The sequence below is a fragment of the Impatiens glandulifera genome, chromosome 2 (assembly GCF_907164915.1).
Source record: "Impatiens glandulifera chromosome 2, dImpGla2.1, whole genome shotgun sequence".
Taxonomy (NCBI): Eukaryota; Viridiplantae; Streptophyta; class Magnoliopsida; order Ericales; family Balsaminaceae; genus Impatiens; species Impatiens glandulifera.
The window spans coordinates 26,674,782-26,701,176 of NC_061863.1; the positions used below are offsets into that span (position 1 = coordinate 26,674,782).

The 26,395-nt window shown below is 29.8% G+C and overlaps 1 protein-coding gene across 1 annotated transcript; it reads left to right on the forward strand.

Annotated features, from left to right (window-relative positions):
• The first annotated feature begins 3,432 nt into the window (after positions 1 to 3,432).
• LOC124927863 (uncharacterized protein ycf36) lies at positions 3,433 to 13,960 on the forward strand. Its single transcript, XM_047468352.1, has 4 exons — positions 3,433 to 3,993; positions 4,101 to 4,129; positions 4,242 to 4,298; positions 13,620 to 13,960. The coding sequence occupies exons 1-4, from the start codon at positions 3,495 to 3,497 to the stop codon at positions 13,836 to 13,838; spliced, it is 804 nt and encodes a 267-aa protein (XP_047324308.1). The 5' UTR covers positions 3,433 to 3,494; the 3' UTR covers positions 13,839 to 13,960.
• Positions 13,961 to 26,395: the final 12,435 nt, after the last annotated feature.

A 26,395-nucleotide genomic window follows, 5' to 3' on the forward strand; every position in this document is an offset into this window, starting at 1 on the left:
AATTAATGATTTCCCTTTGTTAGATAAAATTAGACCGGTTCACAGAACTTAACATAAATAAACCTTCCATGCAGGAACAAGGAACCGGACCGGTCAAACAAATGAACCGGTCAAGCTATTAAACCGACCAGGACATTTGGAACATGACCGCACAAAGAAAGGATCGGCCAAAGCTAAAAACCGGAAACATCAGACAGCCGATCAGCCACAAGGCAAAGGAATAACCGGAAGCTGTCCGGTTAAACCACTCACACCGGAAGCCATCCGGTTAAGTCGAATGACCGACTAGTATAAGAAGACAATTCGGGTATCTGTTGAAGATGATACCAAAGGAACAGACTGAACACTTCCATATCCATACAAGTCTGAGGAAAGTCTGCAGGCTGTAGAAGACAGTCCTACCGGATCTTTCCACTTCGGGATAAATCAGAAAGGAGATCTTCCAAGTACAGACAACTGTTTAACAGACAGTCACCACATTGAGTAAAAGACAAACCTAGCAGGTTTGTCTTACACACCGGAGGAACAGACTGTCAAGTCTGCAAAGTTGACCGCTAGGTCTGATAAGATGACCGCCAGGTCTGAATCACTGAATCACTGAACCTCTGCTCAGCCAATCAGATTCAAGGAAGTGAAATATGACCGTTGGCATATTTCACCTATAAAAGGAGCAGTTGAAGAAGAGTAAATGCGGGACATATTGGGACACAAGCAATATAGTGAGCATTTAATTTACAAGTGAAAACAGTGTGTTCTATCTCTAGAGAAAGCCTAAGTGCTAAAGTTGAAGTGTGTATTTTACAATTTCGGTGCAAATTGTAAGGGTGTTATCGAGCAGAGAATAAGTCTCGATCGGATTGTATTTGTATTCCTTAGTGAATATCCTTCTCGCGGTTTCGAGAGGAATGGGTGACGTAAGAGTGTTATCTCCGAACATCCATAAAATCTGTCTTGTCATATACTTTCTGCCGGTTCCATTTTCTAACCGACCCGTACTAACTTACCTACACCGCTCTAACCTACTTACTTAACTCTATTTAAACCGGACCGCCAGGTTACAAAAACCGACCCATCAATCTTCAAACCTTCATCATCCGAAACCGGTTCTGCCTATCATATAAGTGTGTTGCTTCAACCTGAAACAAACCTCTTCCGCGCTTGAACCTAGTTCAAGGGTTTGTGACAGTTTGTGTAGTATTGAAACCCCGGTGTTAATCTCTAACCGGATTAACCACCACCCTTTGAGTGAGACGCGCTAACCGGCCCAACCCCGGTCCTCCAGCCGCGACCTAGATCCTAACACCCTTTTAATCGTAATTCCCCATTTTTATTATTTAACTTAATTTAACAATAATGTTCAAAATGAGGGTAAATGTGTTGAATGATTAGATATTTTTTGATTGACCATTTTTGGATAGTAGATCAAAATAATGAATTAATTTAGATGATATTACTTTAGTTTTTTCATTCATGGTGAATATAATTTCCGCTTTTAGCTTAACAGTAACAAAATGTGGATATTCGTAGCCTTCTTGAGTTCTTAAATTCGAGCCCGTCAGGCGACAAGTTCTGCGCCTAGTTAAATGGTTAAGTGTGTTTGCGGGCTATTTGCTTAATTCATTGTCCCATTTTTTTCATAATGAATATATGTTAATAATTATGTGCGACAGTCTTCCTATATTAAAAGTTTTATTTGTATTAATAATTTTATTATTTATATAATTATATATTAAATATATATAACAACCTATTTAAAAATTAATTTGTTATATATTTTAAAAAAATTAATTTGTTTGATTAGTTGGATATTATGCCAAAAGTTAGGGGACGTTAGAGCATATGCAGCGCATGACCTGTGTCTACATCGGACAACGTGTAAAAGGGTCGGTCATTGCTTTTGTTAATTTTCTGCGTTGTGTGTAAAATCAAAATGAGGGCAACGCCCTCTATGCCGGATATGCCCAACTCCGACTTTATTAATTATTATATTATATAATATATATGGCCCCTTATTTTTTCCCATTTATAAGGGTCCAAATTCTCAAATTTTCCTATAATATAGGAATATTAATTATATATTTAATTAATAAATATATATTTTTAATAAATTATTATATTTTTCTATTAATTATATTAACATGTTTTATATCCGTTATAAATTATATATGTGTTATAAATTGTAATGGTAATATAATTTAGTACTATAAATATTGAGTAAAATTTGTTCATTCTACCTTTTATTTTTTCTACAAAAATATAGTCAATCTAGAAAAATGAATCCCAGTCAATTTTCGAACTTACAAAATCCAAATTTCAATTCTCAATCTTCCAATTTTCCATTTCCATTTTGAAATAATTTATTTCCGTATCCTCAAAATTCTCAAACGTATCCCTTTATGTACGATCAAAATTTTTCAACACCATTTTCACAAGTCGGAAACAATCAAACGCCTACAAATTTTGAAGAATCTTCACATTCCCAATTTTCTACCTTTAATAGTAGAAATGTTACAGATTTGAACGACGATTTTGTGGAAGTTGAAAATATACGAAAAAACACTATTCAGTGGAATTGGGAAGAAGACAAACTCTTAATTAGTGCTTGGTTAAATGTATCGATCGATTCTCAGATTGGTACCGACCAAAAGGGCGAAGCATTCTGGGAACGGATTCGTCAATATTGTGAAGATAGTATTCCTGGTCTTATCAAAAGAGGTGTTGTGGCTATAAGGAGAAGATGACAACGAATCAATGAAGGAGCTTAGAAATATGGATCGTGTTATGAGCAAGCTGAACGAAGAATTGAGAGTGGTTCAAATCTGGACAACATAATAGAGTCAGCTCATGAACTCTATAGGACTCGTTACAAAAGTAAGTGTAACTTTGACAAGCATTGGGGTGAGCTACAGAGACACCCAAAGTGGAGAACCCTTTCAACAAATATTGGGAGTACAAAGAGAACTAAATTAAGTGGTACCAGAGCTTATCCATCGTCAACTAACAATGATACACCAACAAATACTAATGATGTTGTGGAATCTCCAGTTCATCCCCATGGTACAAAAGTAGTTAAGAGAAAAGGAAAGAAAAAGGCAAAAATAAAGGCAGTTGAAGAATACGAAGAAATAAAAGTTGTTGAATGCAGGAAGTTATCTCTGCTGGATGAATTTAATAAGAACCAACAAAAGAATTTGGAACTTAACAACAAGAGTTGGACATGAAGATTATTATGGCCGACACTAATATGATGAAAGAGACTCAACGTAAGATTCACGCTACGTTGCTTGAACAAATTGCTAAAAGGAGATCTTAGTCATTTTTAAAAGTATTTATCTAGCAATTTTTTTTAAGGAAAAAAACAAAATAAAATAATTTTATCAAACAAATCCTTAATTGTGATATAGAAAATGTTAGGTTCGGTTAAGCATAAATGGATAAAGTGTAAATCCAAATACAACGAGCTGAAAATTATAGAGGCAGAGAGAGAGTATGTGATGATGGCTGCTTCATCGTCAATAATCTTCTCAACAAAACCAACTTCACTGCCGATTTCTCTCAGCCTTCCCTCTCGCGCCTTCTCTACGTTCCTTGTTCCCTCCGCGAACCCTAACCCTATTTCCCATCGCCGCCGATTGATCCCCTTATCTTCTTCCAGAAATGGAAGCAGTCAGCAACCTGATACCGAATGCCCCGTTCCTCTCGATCAGCAGCCGATTAACGAATACCAGGCCTTGTCAACTTCTTTCCCTTTTTCCTGGGCCTCCGGCGACGTCGTCGAGTATGGTTCTAGGCTATTTGTTACAGGCGCCTCATTTGCTCTACTCATCGGTCTTCCAGTTTCCTGGTTCGGTTCGACCGGACCGGCAAGAGAACCACTGGTGCCGATCTTGACAGCGCTTTCCAGTGGGTTTTTGGTTGTCACGCTTGCTGTTGTGAGGATGTATCTAGGTTGGGCTTACGTAGGCAATCGATTACTTAGTGCAACTGTTGAGTGTATGATCTCTGTCCCTCTCCATTTGACCTGTGCTTTTTCAAAAAAATAATCTTGCAACAATTCTATGTATTGTGACTGATGTTCAACTTCACTCACCTTCTTCCAGATGAAGAGACCGGCTGGTACGATGGCCAGGTGTTTTTTGTTGCACCAATTGCAGTTTTATTGCAATTTTGATGCAGTAAATCATGTCATTTTTCATGCTTTAGATAGAAATCATGGAATAAATTGAATCATTTGTTGGCAGATATGGGTGAAGACAGCTCAAGTATTGGCACGTGATAGGCTTCTTGGTTCATTCTCTGTAAGTAATAGGCACAATTGGCCTGCTGTTCTTTTGATTTTAATGGAAGTGGCCTGCTGTTCTTTTGATTTTAATGGAAGCACTTGCAAAGTAAATATAATGATCATTTTGGGGCAATTTAGGACCTTGATATGGAATGGAGACTTAGTGTTCCGAAGGGCCAATCACATGATGAAACTATGTCAATAGGATAGTATTATCTTTTGTATTTTATGATTAGACTAATGTAAGAACACATCTAAGTTACACATTATTTTTATTTAGGTTCTTAGATATTCTTTAATTGGTTAATTGTGTTATATTTTAGGATTAGGCTAATATAAAAATATATCTAAGTTACAACTTATTATAGTTGAATGACATTATAAAAGATTCTATAGTTATGGTCTTGATTTTCTATTGGTGTTTTACCTTCCTTTCTTGGATAGTTTAAAACTTAGAATTTGAACTCTACTACAGAATTACTCATAAAACATCCCAACTGAAAACCTCTTTTGAATTCTTGAATATTCATTTTGTCATGTAGAAATGTTTGTAGGTTTCCAATTGGCATGAATCATGAAAAAAACATTAAAGGGTGTTGAAATTAACTATAACTATGCTTGTTTATTTATACCCACTACTTGCAGTGCTTACATGATTGGGAAAATATTAGCCCTATTTGAAAATACTTTTGATTGAATTGGAACCTGGATATGGTAGAAAAACCCGCTTATAAATTTCTGAATTTGTGTCGTACTAAGTTCAAATACACCCTGTTTTCAAATATGGTCTCATCTAATCCACACCTAGATGGCAAAAATGTTGTTTACAAATGAATCCAAGCTTCTTATAGTAAATACCTCAAATATGTTCTTCCTATACTATTGTCATATTGTTACACTAGGGGATGACATTTTCATTACTTATATGGTAGAGGAGAATCAATGTTTAGGTTTGCAAAGACAATCATGGTTTTCAATTTTGTTGATGGTGAGATTGGCATTAAAGAACATTGTACCATTTCCTACTTGAAGGACTAAGAACACACATTTATTCACGGGTTGGATCAGGCCAGTTAACCTAATTATAATGAGATTTTTATTTAGGTTATTAGATATTCTTTAATTGGTTAATCCTGTTATGTTATGTTAGGTGTAGAACTTTCCTATTATAAATGGACCCTTTATGTTATAGTTTTAATTATGTTATGCAATAATGAGTTTGATTATTTTGATTTCTCGTTCTAAAGATTCCTCTAGTTTGTCATGTTGCTTTCGATCTAATAAACCCTAACAAATTGTGATACAAATAATAAAGGATGGTTTTCTAAATGAAACCCTAGTGATCAAGGGCTGGTATAAGAATGATCTAATGGATGAAAAGGTGTCTCTTCAGATCCAAATTAAAAGGCTGTCTTTTCTGCAGCTGATATACTTACAAATCCATGTGACAAGCACGTCACAAGGCTTTTATAGCATACTGTAGTAATAATTAAGGGGTGTAAACGAGCCGAACTAGCCCTGGCTCGAGTTCGGTTTGTTTTTTATTGGTTCGAGCTCGATCGAGATTTCAATATTAAGTTCAAACTCGGCTCGATCATATAACCATAGGCTCGAGTTCGGCTCGAAAGACTCGAATTTAAATATTTATATATTAATTTTTATATTAAAAAAAACATAATGGAAGGAAGTCGAGAGTATTCTCAAGAAAAATACTTTTAGTTCGTGTATTGTATTTGAGATAAACTTGAAAAACATATTAGACATCATTATGTTTATTTTGAAAATTAATACTTTATAGTGAAATAAAAATAGTTTTATATCACCCCACCAAGGTAGTCCAGTGAGAGTCGACTTAAGAGATAAAAAGATTACGGGTTCGATTATATCTAGAAGGGCTTTAAGTTTAAGGGGGCCATGGCGGTGGGGTGTCATGCTATTGCTCCTTTAATTCCAAAAAAAATGTATATCTTATAAAATATAATACATTGAGATTGCATATATTAAATAATATTACAGTATAATTATATTTTGATTTTATTTTCAAAAATTATGTTTATATAATTAAATTAATATCAATTCTATTTATTTCTTTATAAGTATTATATAATATATATTTTTTAATTTATAAATATTATTTTGGTATATCTTGATATACCAAAATATTGAAAATCTCATACATTTACCGTACCAATAATTTCGGTATAGGTATAATACTTTACTTTTTTTAGTATACCGAAAAAATCGATATTCTCAATATATTGTGGTACGATATTTTTGATATACTTATAATATCGGTAATATTTCTCATCCCTATGTATAATTTATGTTATATTAAATAAATATAATATTTTTGTATAATGATTAACAAAAATAATATTGTGGGATAGTGTTAGATATTTTGTTAATATAAAGTATATTCCAAAATTTAAATTTTATAGTATATTTTTTTCTTAGCTAGTTCCTGTTAGAAATCTTGTCTTGAAAAATAACAGAAATATATATATAATGATGTTACAAATACATGAAATAAATAAAATATATGAAGAACAATATCACCGTATTTGATGGTTGATTCGAGGCATGTGTTAGACACATTTCCCTTAAAACAGTTCCACCGTCTCCCCATGTGCTAGAGCTTATCACAGATGGCTGTCTCCCAGGGTACAACGAATCTAGTAGTGATTCAGCACCGAAATCACTACACAACGAACTTGATAAAGTATCTGAACTATCACCGGGTTTCAATGGAAAAATCGAACACAGAACTCGAAGAACACTCACAAAACAAGAAAAAGACTTTTGGAATTCTAGAGTGAGAAAGAATGAAAAATAAAGAAGTTATTTTTAATTAGAGATGAGAGGTCTTATATTGTTGAAAGTTAAACCATTAAATAAAATCATCATTTGATCCAACGGTTGGCATTGTCTGCCTCTTCATTACCTTAACGTTTTTCTCTTCATTATAGAGTAATTGTTTGCCAAAACAATTAAGGCATTTACAATTCAATACTAACATTACATGGTTTTCCAATTTGTTAATAATAATATAAATTATCATAACAAATAATAATAATAATAATAACAAACTCATGTAAGTTACACTACAAATTAACAACATTTTGTTAATTGGTCATCAAGGCATTTTAGATCAATTAATTTAAATTAATTGATTTAAATTATACATTTGGATCAAATTTCACCCTTTAATTCACGTTTGAATTTCATGTGAATTTGATTTGATTTTATTATCCATATTCTAATTTTCATTCATTAATGGAATTTATAGAATTAGTTTAAAAATTCCAACAATCCCCCACATTAATGGAAATTGAAAGATTAACCCGGTGAAGGTTCAACAGTTGAATTCTACATAGGATAGGTAGGTGTAACCCTTTGAACCTTCCCTTGTGAAAGCATATAACTTTACTAACTGATTAGTAGACTCGATGTCCTTGAACTATTCTGCCTTTTGTGTAAACGATTACACACGTTCACATAGAATTCTCCCTGATACATGTCAAGCTCTCATGGATGTGTCCATTTTGGCCATGGAACACGCGCCTGGTTCTGTGAGAGGGTCTAGAATTGAGCCGTGCAATTCTTTCGAAGCGGCCCCACTTCTCTCTCACATAGGTGATCTCTTTGCTCATAAAGAATCATTAAAAGCGATATGCTTATCCTCGTCAAAATATATATTGTTTCGTTATAGAATTAATCCTCAACAATAACTTTCCAAGTTAGTACAATTAAGTTGTCCCATTGAACCTAGTTCTTGGGATCTCCAGTCTGCATAGGTTGGGTTTCCCTTCATACCAACTTATAGTAGGCTAATGTCTCACAAGACTTCAAATTATCTCTCTATTCAATAATCTGATTAGTGAATCCACAATGTTATCTTTGACATACATAGTCAAATTTGATAACTTCATTAGAGAGTATAGTCTAATGACATTATGTCTAAGACGTGTATGTCTAGACTTGTCACTGACTCTAAGCTTGTCCAATTTATAATTACTATCACAATAATTAGAAATTTATGTTGGTACATTCTTAGTTAACCTTGGAACATCTTCTAATAAGAAGCATAGTCATCCGTACATGCTTATCATTTAATTTTTTATGGAAATATTGTTTACTTGGCTAACTAGTAGACAAAATGTCTTTGAACTATTCTGCCTTCGTGTAAACGATTATATATTTTACATAAAAATATTTTTATTTTTCGACATAAGTCAAAAATATAGATTATAACGTTTAATCTATCCATCATAAGTTTCTTAGAAGATTTCCATACGTAGATTACACTTCTAAGTGTAAACATATTCACTTTAAGACATAAAGTCTTTCATTTAATAATATCAATATATCATTTGATAATAACATGATATTTCGTTTAGTGCAATTCATATCCTTAATGGATTTTATCATTTTTATCGTAATTTTCAATGATAAAATATCGTACAAAAGACACGTAATGAAATAATTTTCATTGTCTTCATGATATATATAATTGTCACATTCACTTTTTAATAAAAGTATGATCAAATTTTCATACCATTATTATAAAATTTGTTATAAGTCATATCATGACTTTATAAACTTTCTTTTTCATTTATTTCATAAAATCCTTTTGAAGACATTGGTTCTTCAAAGTTTTATGAAAATAATGTCAAAATATGACACGTTTCTTGATTTCAAAATCCTCAAATCTAAAATATCGATTTGAACACCAACTCAGCAAATATAAACAAGACATTTTCTTGTTATTTTCTTTCTTTTTGTAAAGTTGCGCAACTTTATCTTTTATAGAGAACATATTTCTCTAACAATAAATTATCTTTTTATTTATCATAATATACACAATTATTTTTGTGTTATAATCAATAAAAATATTTGCCCCCATATTCGTGTTGGTACCATTTTTTTAAATCACACACTTATATGATTTAAATCAATAATTTTCTAATCAAGAAATTGTCACACAATTCTTTTACAAATTTCTTTTGTTATACTTATCATACATTGAATAAGATAACTATATTATAAATATTTAATTGAATAAATCATAATTTCTATACAAGAGATTAGAATGTTTATTCATTTATAAATCATTCTTCAAATAATCTCTACATAAGAAATAAAAAATATTTAATCAATTAAAATATTTATTTCAACACTTAATTTCTATAAAAGAAATTAAAATATTTAATCAAATAAATATTCACCATATCACATGATTTCTACAAAAGAAATCATAATGTTTCAAGCACCTTTGACCGAAGTCGCTTAAACATTTATTTCCGGTTGCACGTTTGCATCCCGTAATATCGGCACGTTTGCCATATTATTCTCAAATTAAACAAGATTTTCCTTGTAATTATTTGATTTCAAAATTATCAAATTAAGTAAGTCTTTATGATACAATTAAACAATGTATATCAAATATATTATATTATACCAATTTTAATATATCCATATATATATATGATATTATATATTATTGCTTCTTTAATTTTAGTCACCACGACAAAAACAAATATATATATATAGTCAATAACTTAGAAACATAATCAAATAAATAATATGTCATATATTATTTAAACAAATATATATAAACTTTCATATATATAAAAATACATTTATAAAATACATAATAATTAATAAAATGTTGACCGTTTAACTTTAAACAAATATAAAACTAACTAATTATAAATATTCATGTCATCAATTATTTGTTTCTTAATTAATTAGATGACCTTTAACATTCTATAACAAATATTTGTCAACCAAAAAATACAGTTTTGTGACAAAATTCAAAATTATCTATTAAAATAAAATAGATTAAAAATAAATCTTTATTTATATATGTATATAAATTTTTAGATAATCATACTTATTATGAATGAACATGAATCATCATATTATTAGCTAATATGCATGATATATATAAATAATCACTTAGCAATATAATCAAATAAAACATAACTACAAACGTACCTCATGTCTTAATCGAAGTGATTACATTATCGTGTTATGAACGATAATCCACGTGAAACAACAATGCTCAAAACAAATCTAGGTGGATCATTCTCACCGAGATAATTTTTGCGAAAATATTTCGACTTACATAATTGTCTCTTTCAATGTATGATTAGAATAAGTTCTAAAACAAATAACTTATTTAATCTCATTACACATATGACCTTCATTTTTTCTGTCATTATGAATCACATAATTTCTATAGTGCCCCATTTCATTTCATTTAATAATTTTTACACAAGAAATTATAATGATTTTCACATCAATGACTCAAGTCTGATTTCTATAAAGAAATCATTAACTACCTCATCCATCTCCAACATTAATGGATAGAGTCATTTTAATGAGTCTGATTTCTACCAAGAAATCATTGACTACACATTCAACTCATAATTTCTACACAAGAAATTGAAATGGTTTTAATATCAATGACTAGAGTCATTTTAACAAATCTGATTTCTATAAAGAAATCATTGACTACCCCCATTCAACTCATAATTTCTACAAAAGAAATTGGAATGGTTTCAACAAAATGACTAGTGTCATTTTATAACACATCAGATTTCTATGAAAGAAATCATTGGTTCCATTCATCTAATAATTTCTATACAAGAAATTTGAATGGTTCCACCATAAATGACCAGTGTCATTTTATCACGTCCGATTTCTATAAAAGAAATCAAGGTAAATGACTAATGTCACGTCTGATTTCTAAAAAAGAAATCATCTTATCTGTTGGATTTGAACAGGGGACCTCCCTTCCGTCACGCACCATTGCGTCTAAACTTTGAACCACTGCACCAATGCGCCATTTCATTGTTATACCGCTTTTATGACCTTTTGTCTTCTTTCCGGAAATAACTTATACTCCATATATGATTGGAATTTGTCAAAAAAATAAATAAATATATACACATTTAAAACGATAACTTATTAAAACAATGTATATAAATAAAGATATCATCTCTCTTTATTTATTAAATCATCCTACCATATTCTTATTAATTATATTGCTTAATTAAAAAGAAGGTATATATTATAATTAATTATTTTAAAACTGAAATCATATGTTTCAATTATAATTAATTTTAACACCATAAATTTTATAAAAATTGAAAGCTAACATATTAGTTATTTCTTATTTTCATTCAGTATTATTAATAATTTTAATAACCAAACAAATCTTTAAATAAGATTAGAACAAATTAAATTATTGTGTTCTAATTTATTTTCTATATAACATTTGTATAATGAATATACAAATTAATGTTTCTTCAGAAAATTTTCATATCAAAATATATTAGCTTATAAAACTAAGTTTTAAAAGCATAAAAACATATGTGTTAATAATCAAACATATTTATATGCAATAAAGACTTATCTTTATTTGTAGATTCTTCTATTCCTTTAGATGAACAACTTTATCTTGTCGAAATAAGTCATCATCTGTTTTATAACATCATAACTCGTATTCCTGAAATATCAAAGACAAAAAATATATTCGATGGTGCAAGCTCTTAAATAGCTTAGCACAAAGAAACTGTTTTAAGATTGTTAGAAATCTTGTCTTGAAAAATAACAGAAATATATATATAATGATGTTACAAATACATGAAATAAATAAAATATATGAAGAACAATATCACCGTATTTGATGGTTGATTCGAGGCATGTGTTAGACACATTTCCCTTAAAACAGTTCCACCGTCTCCCCATGTGCTAGAGCTTATCACAGATGGCTGTCTCCCAGGGTACAACGAATCTAGTAGTGATTCAGCACCGAAATCACTACACAACGAACTTGATAAAGTATCTGAACTATCACCGGGTTTCAACGGAAAAATCGAACACAGAACTCGAAGAACACTCACAAAACAAGAAAAAGACTTTTGGAATTCTAGAGTGAGAAAGAATGAAAAATAAAGAAGTTATTTTTAATTAGAGATGAGAGGTCTTATATTGTTGAAAGTTAAACCATTAAATAAAATCATCATTTGATCCAACGGTTGGCATTGTCTGCCTCTTCATTACCTTAACGTTTTTCTCTTCATTATAGAGTAATTGTTTGCCAAAACAATTAAGGCATTTACAATTCAATACTAACATTACATGGTTTTCCAATTTGTTAATAATAATATAAATTATCATAACAAATAATAATAATAATAACAAACTCATGTAAGTTACACTACAAATTAACAACATTTTGTTAATTGGTCATCAAGGCATTTTAGATCAATTAATTTAAATTAATTGATTTAAATTATACATTTGGATCAAATTTCACCCTTTAATTCACGTTTGAATTTCATGTGAATTTGATTTGATTTTATTATCCATATTCTAATTTCTATTCATTAATGGAATTTATAGAATTAGTTTAAAAATTCCAACAGTTCCATCTATCAAAATCTACAAAGAACTAATCTTCGATCTATAATTGTTGTAGACAGATCTGAACAAGAGATGACTAAGGGTAATCAAACCATTCAAAGAGTCATATGAGGATTTGAAATTTGGAAAATAAAAAATAGGGTAACGTGGAAAATATGATTTTGGGGAGCCCCAAGCAATAAGCCCATAGATAGTCTTATGGGTATGTTTCAAATTTTAATTAAAAACTAAAATATAATAAATAAAAAATATTATATAATTAGGCTCGAATAAGTTCGACGAGTCATCAAGCGAGTCTTACCTAAGCTCGAATTCGGCTCTAATCTTAAACGAGCTGGCTCTAGCTAGGCTCGAATTCGATTTTGACCGAACTTGAATCAAACTTTGACCGAGCAACTCACGAGCGGTTTGCCTCATTTACGTCCCTAGTAATAATCCAATTTCGAGAGTTTAGTAAAAAGTTAGCTTCCCTCTTCAAGATACTCGAGTACTGTTTCACAACTTTGTTAGTTAATCAGTTATTTTCAAGAAAGTTCAAGATTACTTTGAGCTCTTCAAAATCAATACAAATCCTATAAAGGGTTTGTATCAGATTGTTACATTGGTATAGAATAGAGTCCATAATGTTCTTGATGATGGAGGGATGGAGGGAGTAAAGATTGAAGATATACTACTTTGATTCTTTGTCAATGGAACTGTTGTTGGTTGATGACATTAAAGGTTGTAAATGGGGATGGTCCTTTGGCTGTTTGTGTTCACACAGTGATGTCTATCCAAACATATTAATAATTATCCCTTTCTAATTAGCTCAACACATCCGACCCTTTTCATGATTATAAGCTAATCCCATTCACTTAGCACATCTTCTCTTGTTTGTCTCATCATCTTTGCGTTTTTCACACAGGTGAAACCTGTGCTGAACAGATTGAAAGATACACTTATAGGACTTGCAGTAGGGTTGTTTACATGCTTTCTCCTCCTAATGAACCTGGAAGGAAGTAGCAAGATCACCTACATATCATCGCCCGAAGCTGGTGGGAGGTCTGTTCCTGGGGTTTATAACGATGAATCTGCAAGATCATTCGAACCTGATGCATTTTGTGGTGAACCCAGTCTGGAATAAGTTGTTGCTGGTCAATCTGTAAGTATTTTGTATATTACACTATTGTTTTAGTATCAATTTCATTAATTAGATGTATAATTAATGAAATTGTTAGGAATATATTAACCCTCTTTTTCACTTCTCATTCAGAATAATATTTTACACGTAGCAATATTGTATATTAATTACCCATTTATATTTTCCATATTTGGTAGATCTCTATCTTTTTGTAAATAATTACAATGATCATTATATTGACCTTCATTGATATTAATATTAAAGGTTTGATGAAGTAGACACTATTTTTCTTTAGTAAAATAAAGTACATATGATAATTTGGAGATTGTTTGACTGAACTATCCAAGAGATCAAATAGTTTGTGACTTGCTTTTGAGATTTAAAGACGTATAAATGAAAAAAAAAATAAGCAAAAGAGTTCATTTAAATTTTTGATTCAAGTTAATCTCAAAATCCTTAAATCGTAAAATGTGTGTACAGTTTATAATTTTTATAATTTATTGTAATAATTACATAATAGGTAGTTATTTCCATTAACAAATATGATTAACGAAACATTTTTGTGTTTATATTCAATTCCTTATTAGATCGGATGTCGAAATCTTTTGATTGACTTTGGTGTTGCGAAAAAGACAATCAACACTACTTTTTATTAAATAATCAAGCTTGCTAGGATTGCCATCTTTTCTGGAAAAATATGTTTTAGTTGTACGTACTAAAACACCTTGAATAGACAGTAGTTGTAGGAAAATAACTATCCACGTCCATATTTTGAATCCACAGTTAATAACAAAATTATATTACATACAAATTATCATTTGAGGCTCAAACATGAATTGTTTTTACTATATTAGGTTCGAAGTTTGAAATGGTTCATATAAGGCTCGAACTTTCACATATTTAACTATTTGAGGCTTCCGACATGTCATATATGCGGTCCGACCGCGAAACGCTTGATTGGACGGTTCGGATTTTGACTTCAAAATATGGTTAATCGGTCAAAATCCGGTTCGACCGAAAAATCAAATTAGATATTTGTGATTCGAAAGGTTACCATTATAAAATAGTATTCTTTGATCCAATTATGATATTTATAGAGTATTTCTCCTCCAAAACTCTTCTCATATCTATTTGGTAACTTCAAGAACATCTACTCAACCGGCTTTATATTCCTTAACTCGTCCGATGTTAGATCTACCATTTCAGACTGTGATGAAATCCAACATGAACTTATCCAGCATGGTCTACCATTCCTTAATTTCTCGTATCCAAGTATACATTGTTTCTTTTTGTAATGAGAGGTAACCAGAGAGAGTTTGATGATGCTAGTCTCTATCTGTCACCAGCTGGGTCATTTAAACAGAGTTAAGTAAGTAAGATCACATCCCCAATAGATTTCTTTTATCTGCAAGTGAGTGTTGTTTAAGATCTTAATCAGTCATATCAGATTAAAGTATTTGATGGGTATTCTCTCATTACTAGAATCCATCCATCATTGCTTCTCTCTTATTTTTGTCATTTCCCTATTTATCCAAATTCTATTATTTTTTCCCAATATACTTATCTTTCATTATTCACCTTATCAAAATACCCACAAATTCTCTCTAAATTCATAATTACATGTTTTCTAATAATTAAAATTCTCAAATAAATATTAATATATTTTATCTACATAATTAAATTAATAATACTTAAACAATTTAAATATAATAAATTTAAATATTATATATTAAAATAAAATAAAATATATATTATATAAATATTAAAATTACACACATATTTTATCTGTACTTAATTTTATAATAATAATTTATAGGATTAAAAATCGACATATTAAATTAAATAATTTAAATAAATATACACCCCACTAAAACAAATTTATATAAATAAAATTAAACTACATACATAAAATATACATTTTATTTTAATGTGTACCTAAGATATTTTATTTTAGTTTATAATATTTATTTAAATTATTTAATTTAATTTAGTGGAAAATTTTATAACTATAATTTTAATTTTATATATTATATTTATAAAATTAAATATAAATAAATATAAATTATATGAGTATTAAAATAAAATGTACAAAGATAAATTAAGTTATATAATAAAATTAAATTACTTTTTAACTACCTAAAAAAAATTCATGTCTTCTAATAAAATTAAATATAATATATTTATAAAAATAAATAATTAAAATAAATATATTATATATAATGTATAAAGATAAAATAAAATTGTAAGAATAAAATAAGATGTATAAAGATAAATAATGTTTTATTTTATTTATTTTATTTTATTTTATTTATTAAGTAATATATTTTATTTTAATTTATAATATTTATTTGAATTATTTAATTTAAAATGTTCAATTATAATTATACATATTATATTTAAAAAATTAAATAAAGATAAAGTATATTAATATTTATTTAATATATTTTTATTTTATTATATAATGTATTTTATTTTAATTATTTAATAAAATATTATTAATTTTAATTATATATATATTAATTTTATAAAATTAAATAATTATTAAGTTTAGTGAATGAAATATGTAATTAGTGGGTTAATTAATATGTTTGGTGAGAGAACGTAGAGATTTTAGGAAAATGAATGAAAATGTGAGTATATTGAGAAAAAGTGAATGAAAGATGGGTAGACATGAAAATAGTTAATTAACCAACACAAATGGTGGTAACCGTGTCTATATAGCTGATAATGTGTACGTCGATTGTCTTCTTTCCACTCGCAATTGGTTCTAGCTTTAAAGTATGTAATTATTTTTTTCAGGCCTTCTTTCCACTCGTAATTGCTTTTAGCCTTAAAATATGTAATTATTTTCAGGCCATAACATCAAAATTAGAAATTTGCATTTATCATTTTTTCTGTTATGTAATATATTTAAATTTATTTTAAAAAAAAATCGGTTCAGCCATTGGTTGAATCGATTTAACCAAAGTTTACTAAAAAAAAATCGTGTTGACGACTGAAACAATTTTCATAATAGTGATATATTTATCTTTCATTAAAATAAATAAATAAAATCTTAAACTAAAATCCCTAAATCGGACAGTCTTCCTTCACTCACTTCTTTTCTTCTTCCTCTTTGTTCTTCTTCATTCTCTTGGTTCACTTTCTTCCTGTGCTCTTCTAAAATTGCAGCCTTACCTTAAATTTTGAACACGACATTGACTTAGGTACAACTTTACCTAACAATGATCAGGTATTTAGATTTTTTTTTTTTTGTAAATATATAAATGCAAGAGATATTATATGAATATATTGTATTTTCCTTTCAAATAGAGAGGATTGTCCTGACTTCTTTATTAAAATTAAGATAGGTACTAATAGTTTAATAATCGGAATAACAATTCGTGTTAATATACACAAATATTATTTTTCTATTTCTCCTCCTCTAAAGCATTTCGTTAAATAGATCACGACGATAGACAACTTTCACTACTTTTTTTATTTATTGTAACACTTGTTGTTAAAAATATGGTAATTAAACTATGACGGTTAAATACTCGATTTTAAACTATTAAATTTAAACAGTTATTTTTTTTTTCATATTATAAAATTTTGTTATATCTTGTTGTAAAGGTTCCTAAAATATCCATGGTTTTGATAATCTAAATAGCAGTTAATGGTAAAGGAAGGCGAAATTATATTTTGGGGAGCAGGCTTCAATAGGGTAAAAAAATCCTTAGCCCTAAAAAATTGTCATAAAATTCAGAACGGTATACATTTTTTACTTTTATTTATATTATAAAAATTAAATTACTGTAGTTTCATAATTACTTTCTTCTTATTATTATTTAGATTTGTTCGATTCTTCATAATTACCTTATTAATTTACTATATATTAGTTGTTTACAATAATGATATATTCGAACAAATTTACAAAAGAATAATAATAAAACTACAAAAGTCTAAATTTTAATAATTTAAATAAAAGTTAAAAATGTATATCGTTCTGGATTTTGAGATAATTTATCGGTACTAAGGAATTTTTACTCCTATGGTAGTTTTCTTCCCGAAACATCGGTATTTTGCTTTCCCTGACCACTAATTGTTATTCCGATTATCAAAAACCATGGAAAGAGGAACTTTGAGAACAAGACATAAAAAATGTAATCCGAAAAAAAAATCGTTAAATTTTAACGGTTTAAAATCTTTAAACCGTATATTTAACAGTCATATTTTGATTATCATATTTGTAATAATTAGTGTTATGATAAATATAATAAAGTGGTAAAGGTGGTCTATTGCCATGATCAATTTAACGAAATATATAAGAGGAAAAATAAAAAAATATTGTGTATATTAACACTGTTATTTGGATTATAAACTATTAATATCTATCTTAAAGAAGATAGGACAATCCACATTATTTGAAAGGAAAATACATCATATAATATCTCTTGCATTTACATATTCACAAAAAAATAAGTCTAAATATCTGGTAGTGTCTAGGTAAAGTTGTCCCATAGGTCAATGTCGCGCTCAAAATTTAAGACAAGGCTCCGGTCGTAGTAGAACTCAGGAAGAAACTGAAGTCGCGCTGATATACAAAGAACAAGTGAGAGGAGAAAGGAAGTGAGTGGAAAAAATTTGACCAATTTAGAGTTTTTAGTTTATGATTTAATTTATTTAATAAAAGAGAAATACACATGGGAAATTAAATAAATATGTGGCTAGATAAAAAAATAAAAAAACACATTGCCATAAATATACGGACATTCAGTTTGTTTGAGGCGATGTTTTCAAATGGTTAAATATGTGAAAGTTCCAGCCTCATAAAATCATTCGAGTCCCATATGATAAAAACATTTTAAATAATAATTGATTTATAATTGATTTGTTAACTAGTTGTATTTCCTTATTCACCTTATTAAACTCAACTATCTTCATATTTAAAGTTATTCGAAATTTTAAAATTATTGAATTTTCTAAATTTTTATTTTTACAAATTTGTTACTAACTACTTAATATATAAATTCTCATTTATTTGTTTTGATTTGGTAGATGTTATTTTATATAATTTACAAATTAAATTTTCATATATAAATTCTTATTTAAATTAATTATTTATCAATCCAAAAAAGAAAGTTTACCCTCAATCCCAAAATGAAATCAAAAGATCCATTTACTAAATCCCTCAAGATAATACGTAGAGAATACATATAGAGAATGAAAAAAAATGTTTTTAGATTTGATCAAGTAAATTATTATATTGCATGAAATTACCCATGCTAGCTCTACCCATTGCCAATGAGCTATTGAGATGATTGGAGATTTAATTTGATCTGGGTTGTTTTGGTTTTTTCATATTCTTATATATTTGAATAAATAAATTATTTCTATCGTATTAAAATTATTTTATTTATTAATTAAAATATAAAAATATTATTATTTTATTTTTATTAAATTTAAATTTTAAATAAAAAAATATTTTAATAATTTATTTTAAGCCAATTTTAAATAATTTACTTTTTTTATGAAATAAAATCTTTGCGACATCATCCGAGACTTATCCTTCTCGAAATTGTCAACAACTCCTAAATAATACATCGGAATATATAACTTACTAATCGATTATTTACTCACATAAGCACATTCTAATGTCACTATTTTTTAACGGAAGCTCAACACATAGGCTTGTTCCGCAAGGTTATTTAAATAACAAGAAGAGATAAAAAAAAATGATTTGCGATAATTTTAAGGAGGTAGATTTAAAAAAAAAAATTAAAGGGTATATATATAATATAAATAAATAAAAAATAATTATTTAAAATAGATAATATTTTTGTATTTTTTTGTTAATAAATTAAGTGATTTAATTGATAAGAAAGAGAATAAAATAATTTTTTATTTTTTTAAGTTATTTAAATAACCCAAAACTGAACCAGACCATATTATTGTATTTGTTATCCTTCGGAAAATCGACCTGTCTCACTCTCAGAATAGAAACCGCAATAGAGCTTAAACAACTAGGCACTTACAATGTAATGTAATCAACGAGCAAAAAACAAAAAGCTATGCACAAATCAAGATTAGACGATGAATCATGCAACAAATGAAATAGAAGACAAAACAAAATGAAATATCAAATTTATTATTCGAATACGTGTGTTACAAGGAGATCAGAGGACTTACTTCTAATGGAAAAGACTTCTAGCAAACCTTAAGCAACACGTAGTCGAGCAAACTCCGAAGGAAGCTTCTCTCTTTCCCGAGCTTGAAGACAATGACAATCGACAAAATAAACGATCTCCTAAGCTCCTTCCCTCGATCACCTTAGGATCTAATTAGCTAGCCTAACACTAGCCTAGAAGTCTAGCTTAAATAAGAGACCCTATGTGGCGGTTTTAAAACTTCCAATTAAGTTAACTCGCAACTACCACAACTAGCTTGACTCGAGTTATAGAAGGTGAATGACGACCGGCAGTAACAACCACTCGATATGTATTGTTACAGGCTTCACTTTGAGACTTTGTAGCTCACGAGGGGTGCACAGTAGCGTTAGTTATTTAATGTGGATGTTTCGGTCATTTTCTTGACTTAATCGTGCTTCGGGGCTTCTCCTAAGCTACAAATGATGAGGCACATTACTTCTATTGGAAATGTATCGTTCGCCCGATGATTTTTGTAGCTTTCTTAGGATTTGGTTGATAAATCTCATTTTTGAGTCAATTATTTATTCTTAATATCGTGTAATGAGTTAGTTAGAAATTCTATAAAATAAAACTTTGGTGCTCATAATTTGAATGTTATAAATTAAGCTGTAAAAAATAAGTGTGCATTTGTCATTTTTTATTTTTCTTTTATTACAATTATACTATTCATCATTTATGAAATTATTCTAAAGAAAATTAATTTAATTTTTCATCCAAAGCGTTCAAATTTGCATTCAACCATGAGGTATTAACCCTCACTTAAGTTTGCATTATGAACTACGGTCCCTTAATTCCGAAAATGTGATACTGAGACAATTTCAATAGTGGTGGAGGCGCGGGGAACAACTAAACAAAAAATCAAAAAATACATTCTTTCTATGTTTTATCACTCTATTTCTTCTTTCTCCCATCATCCGATCACTAATAAAATATATATAATTACCGAGAATTGTTGTCGAGAGCGAAAGAATACTTTCGGGAATATTAATATCACCGAGAGCAAAGGGTTGCCGTCAGTGATAATTATTATTACCGAGAGCAATTGGATACAACTCTCGACGATATTCATTTAATATTATTACCGAGAGCATCCGATAACGCCTTTTTCTTTTTCCTCCCTCTTCCTCTCGGTCGATCCTTTTCTCCCCTTTGAAGCCAATAATCGATCCTCCAAGAAAAATCTCACGGATCCACCACTCTAGAGGTATTTACTCACTTCATTCTTTAACAAATCTTGTTCTAAATCTTCAAACTCTTACTTCTACATTTTCAATTGATCGAACACAAGTATTCAGCACTACCAGAAACCCTAATCTTCCAATTAAGCCACCGTTAGAGAATAATTGAATCAGAAAAGTGTCGATCCATAACGTCAAGTCTCTTCAACCGGTAAAGAGAATCCCTGAAGAGAAAATCAAGAAAGAATCATCTCTTGATTCCCCTCCCTGAACCCCAATTGTAAGTTCTCCTAAACCTAATCTTCTATCATCATAAACAACTCCATATTACAACGGCGAGATCTGTAATAAATCATGGATCGATAGACTTGTTATGATTTATCTATGATGTAGTTCATTATTATTTCATTGATTTTGTTTTGGTGTTGGAAATTTTAAATTGGTTTAATCATATTAAATTAGCCAAGGTTTCTTGGAAGGATTTTTAAAATCTGATAACTTAAAAATTATTAGGTTTGTGATATTAACCAAAGATGAATTCATAATGTATTCACGATAATAGATAATTAGGATAGTGTTCCCTATTTATATAAGTCTAATTTATACCATGACCCTTTAACTATATAAGAATATATAAAATTATATTAAACTTCTAATTTGACATATTATAACTCAATAATTAGGCATTCCTAACATTATATAAATTATATATATAATTATTACATTCTCCCCTCAAGATGAATATCTTTGAGATTCATCTTGCTTCTAAGATTGTAAAAAGCTTTAAACTTCAATGGTTTAGTGAAAATATCAGCCTCTTGCAGTTTTGAATACACATGTTCTGGTCGGATGAATCCTTGCTTGAAATTGTCCCGAACAAGATGACAATCAATATCGAGATGTTTTGTTCTTTCGTGGAAGACTGGATTCTCTATAATGTGAATAGCAGCCATGTTATCACATCTTAGGGGTATAGGCAGTTTGCAGTGTGTGTGGAAGTCTTTGAGCAGAAATGATATCCATTATAATTCGCATATTGTTGTCTTCATACTACGGTACTCAGCTTCTGCAGATGATCGAGAAATAATCACTTTTTTTTGTTTTCCAGGATATCAAGGCTTCACCGAGTTTGATATAGTATCCTGTAACAGACCTGCGTGTATCACTACATGTAGCCCAGTCAGCATCTGAAAAACTTTCAAGTAAAAAGTTAGAATTACTAGGATAAAATAACCCCAATGATGGTGAGCCTTTAAGATATCGAACAATCTGCAAAGCTGCCTCCCAATGTACATTTAATGGGTTATGCATAAACTGACTTAATTGTTGAATGCTAAAACTTATATCAGGATGAGAAAATTTCAAATATATTAATCTTCTGATTAATCTTCTGAATTTTTCTAGTTCAGCGAATATTAAACTATCAGAGTTACTAAATTTTGTTCCTTTAATCATAGGGACATCAGTTTGTTTACAGCCCGTCAATCCTGTGTCGTTTAAAATATCCAACACATATTTGCGTTGGTTAAAAACCTGTTCTAATTCTGTAAATTTCTAGTCCCAAAAAATAAATTTCATTGCCTAAATCTTTAATTGAAAAACTAATATTGAGATGTTTTTTAACTGATTCAATTGTTTTCATGTTGTTTCCAGTTAATAACACATCATCAACATAAACAATCAAAGCTGTAAAAGTGGAATCAGTTTTATATACAAAGAGGCAATTATTATGCATAGACTATACAAAACCAAATTGAACAAGTTTTTTTTTTGTAAATTTAAGATTTCATTGTCGGGATGATTGTTGTAAACCATATAAGGTTTTATTTAAACGACAACCCTTATTAACAGTTTCTGTTTTTTCAGCATATCCTTCAGGGATAGTCATATATCTTCCTCCAATCCCCATGAAGAAATGCGTTATTTACGTCCACCTGTTCTAGAAACCAATTATTAGTAGCAATTAACGCAAACATAAGTCTTACCGTTACAAGTTTTGCAACCGGTGAGAAACTATCATGAAAATCTATTACGTCCATTTGATTGTAATATTTAGCAACCAATCTCGCCTTATACTTAGCCACTGTGCCATTCAGATTGAGTTTTGTTTTAAAGATCCACCTGCAACCAATTAATTTCTTTCCTTTCGGAAGTGCAACTAAATCCCAAGTTAGATTATTTTTAAGTGCTTTCAATTCTTCATCCATTGCATTTTGAGAAGCTTCTTTGTATGTTTGAGGATCTTTAATGGTAGAAATATTACCCAAATATTCAAGAAGTTCACTGTCCTTACAATTTATGAAGTAAGAGAAAATATTGGGTGTGTATCCCTTACCATTATTAGAATCAATGTTAGAGTTAACAATATAATTATCAAACCAGGAAGGTTTTCTTTTTTCCCTCTTACTTTTTATTTGACGTGTTTACAAATGATTTTGTAAATTGTTTTCATCTAGTTTATCATGAAAAATATTTGAATCATCATTAGGGCTAGTCATATGATCATCATGATTGTCATTCATTGATGTATCATTAGACTCCAATAATTCTGATTCTTCATCTGAATCGGAAAAAATAAAATCTTCTTTTACAGAAATTTTTGTTTCATTTTCAGCCCTTTTTTCTTTTGATATGGAAAAATATTTTCATGAAAAACTATATCCATTGAAACAAAAATGACTTCATTTGCGATATCAAAAACTCTAAACCCTTTTTGTCCTAAAGAATACCCGATAAAAATGCATTTTCTTGCTCTCGGTTCAAATTTTGATTTTTGAGGAATATTATTTTTGACAAAACATAAACAACCAAAAACTCTCATATTATTTAAATCTGGTTTTCTTTTGTACAATTTATAAAATGGACTTTTCCAGTTTAAAACATGTGATGTTGTTCTATTTATTATATGTGTTGCAATAAGAATTGAAAAAGACCAAAAAATTAAAGAAACTTTGGCTTGAAACATCAAAGATCGTGCAACTTATAGTACATATTGGTGTTTACGCTCAACAACCCCATTTAGTTGTGGGGTATAAGGGCAAGACCTTTGATGCAAAATATCATTATTTTTAAAAATTATTTGACATTGATGACTTAAAAATTCACTATCATTATTAGTTCTAACCATTTTAATTGATGACTGAAATTGTGTTTTAATCATAGCATGGAAATCAATGAATATTTGATAAATAGAACTTTTTGATTTAATCATGTATGTCCAAGTAAATCTACTAAAATCATCAACAATATTAAGCATATATGGACAATCAATAAGTGACACTTCTTTATAAGGTCCCAAAATATCCATATGAATCAAATCAAAACATTTATCATTTTAGATGAACTAAAATTAAAAGGTAGTCGTTTCTGTTTTGAAAGTGGACATATATCATAATGAAAATTTTCATTTTTATTCAAACCAAAAGCATGCTTAAGTGCAACATCAGAAATATGTCCAAGTTTTCTATGTAATGACATAAAATCAGTAGATGTATTACACACGTTATTGACTAAATTTGTATCTAGTATGTAGGGGTTCTGTCTAAAATCTCCTTTGCCTATGATGGTAGAATTTTTAACTTCCTGCAATAAACAACCAATAGAAGAAAATTGGCAACTAATATTATTTATTTTTGCAAGTTTAGATACTGAAATTGGATTATATGTAAAATCTTTTACAAACATAACATCATACAATTTTAGTTTATCTAACAGACTAACATTTCCTATAAATCTAACATTTTTAGTTGTTCCATCAGGTAAAAATAAAGGAATGCTAGTAACTTTTCTAATTTCGGTCAGGCAGTTTAAGTTTGTGCAAATGTGACAACTAGCGCCACTATCTATAATCCAAACAGGTTTATCTTTATAGTTATTATGTACATTTAAACTACATGCATTAGTGAAATTACTAGTAGGATACATACCTTCATAGTAGTTCTCATTTCCTTTGTCTTTTCCTTTTCCTTTTCCATATCCAAGAAGTCCTTTCATTACTTCTCTAACGACTACAACAATTTCAGAGCTGCTGAATTAAACAGAAGAGGAGCTCTCTAGTTTGTTTGTTTTTTGAGAAATGGTTTGTCATTAATTAAAAGAACCCGAAAAGGGTAAAAGGAGTACAAGAGCTGAAATTGAGCTTACAACAGTTTGCTCAAAGTCAACACACGATGGTCATAAGGAATCCACAGTTGACCTAAGAAACGCACACGGACATGAAATCATAGTACAAAGGTGAATAAGGAATGAAACTAACAATCAATCAACTAAAACAAGACGATAGGGGTTGATTTCCTCGGACTCGTCTCTCTTGTCTTTACCATTGTTCTTTCTTTCCTTCTTTCTTGTCACCCTTATGTCTTTTTAGGATATATTTCCGGATAGAGTTCCGACTTCTTCGTCTTTTCCAGCTTCTCTTGTCATTTTTTTTTCTTTTGGGCTTGAGTTTGGAGTTGAGCGTATGAGTTGTTTCCCTAAAGGTGGTTTCTTTGACAACGTTGCGGCTTTCTTTGGTTTCAGAGCTCATACTTTTGAGATGTTTTGGCTTTCGCTATCATCCACGTCGACGTCGGGCTTTTCGAACCTAATTAATGGGAAAAGGGCCTCGGTTTCAGGCTCGGTGGGATTGGGATCAGTTTGGTTCTCGTTCACGTGTTCGTTATGGTTTTCATTTGCTTTGAGGATTTCGATATATGATTTCTTAACCACCTTGAGATTCTCTTGCTCAGGGGTGGCCACGGGTTTCTTTTGCTTTTTCTCGTCCTCTTTTTTCGGCTGCTCGTACATGACCTCAATGACAACCATGTTTCCATTCCTACATCCTAACTCAAATTTTTCTGGTTTTGTACTCGTTGAATCGATCTCAATACAAACACAGGAAAATTTGACTCTTTCAAATGAGTCAAAGTTGGGATCGAGCTTAAGCGGTTTTCCAATGAGTCCGGTGAGGTAGGCAAGTTCTTTGGCATTACAAAGGTGCGGTGGAATGTTTCTTAGTCTCACCCACACTTGTTCGGATTGTGGCGGTTTGTTATTGATGTCCATTTCTTCATTCCATTTGGCAAGCTTGAAACATAAGCTGAACATGAAGGTGAAATCTGAGTTGGCAATGGCTTGGGCTTCGGTCTCCGTGCCAAAAGTGAGGAAGAAATAGCCAAAGTCGTTGACTTTGACCTTTTAAGTCCCTTTTCGCTCT

What these genes read in the sequence shown, in the direction of transcription:
- LOC124927863 (XM_047468352.1), top strand. Translation starts at nt 3,495, where the DNA reads ATGATGGCTGCTTCATCGTCAATAATCTTCTCAACAAAACCAACTTCA. An exon ending in ACTTAGTGCAACTGTTGAGT is followed by an intron (nt 3,994 to 4,100) that starts GTATGATCTCTG and finishes ACCTTCTTCCAG; the next exon opens with ATGAAGAGACCGGCTGGTAC. An exon ending in GGCTTCTTGGTTCATTCTCT is followed by an intron (nt 4,299 to 13,619) that starts GTAAGTAATAGG and finishes TTTTTCACACAG; the next exon opens with GTGAAACCTGTGCTGAACAG.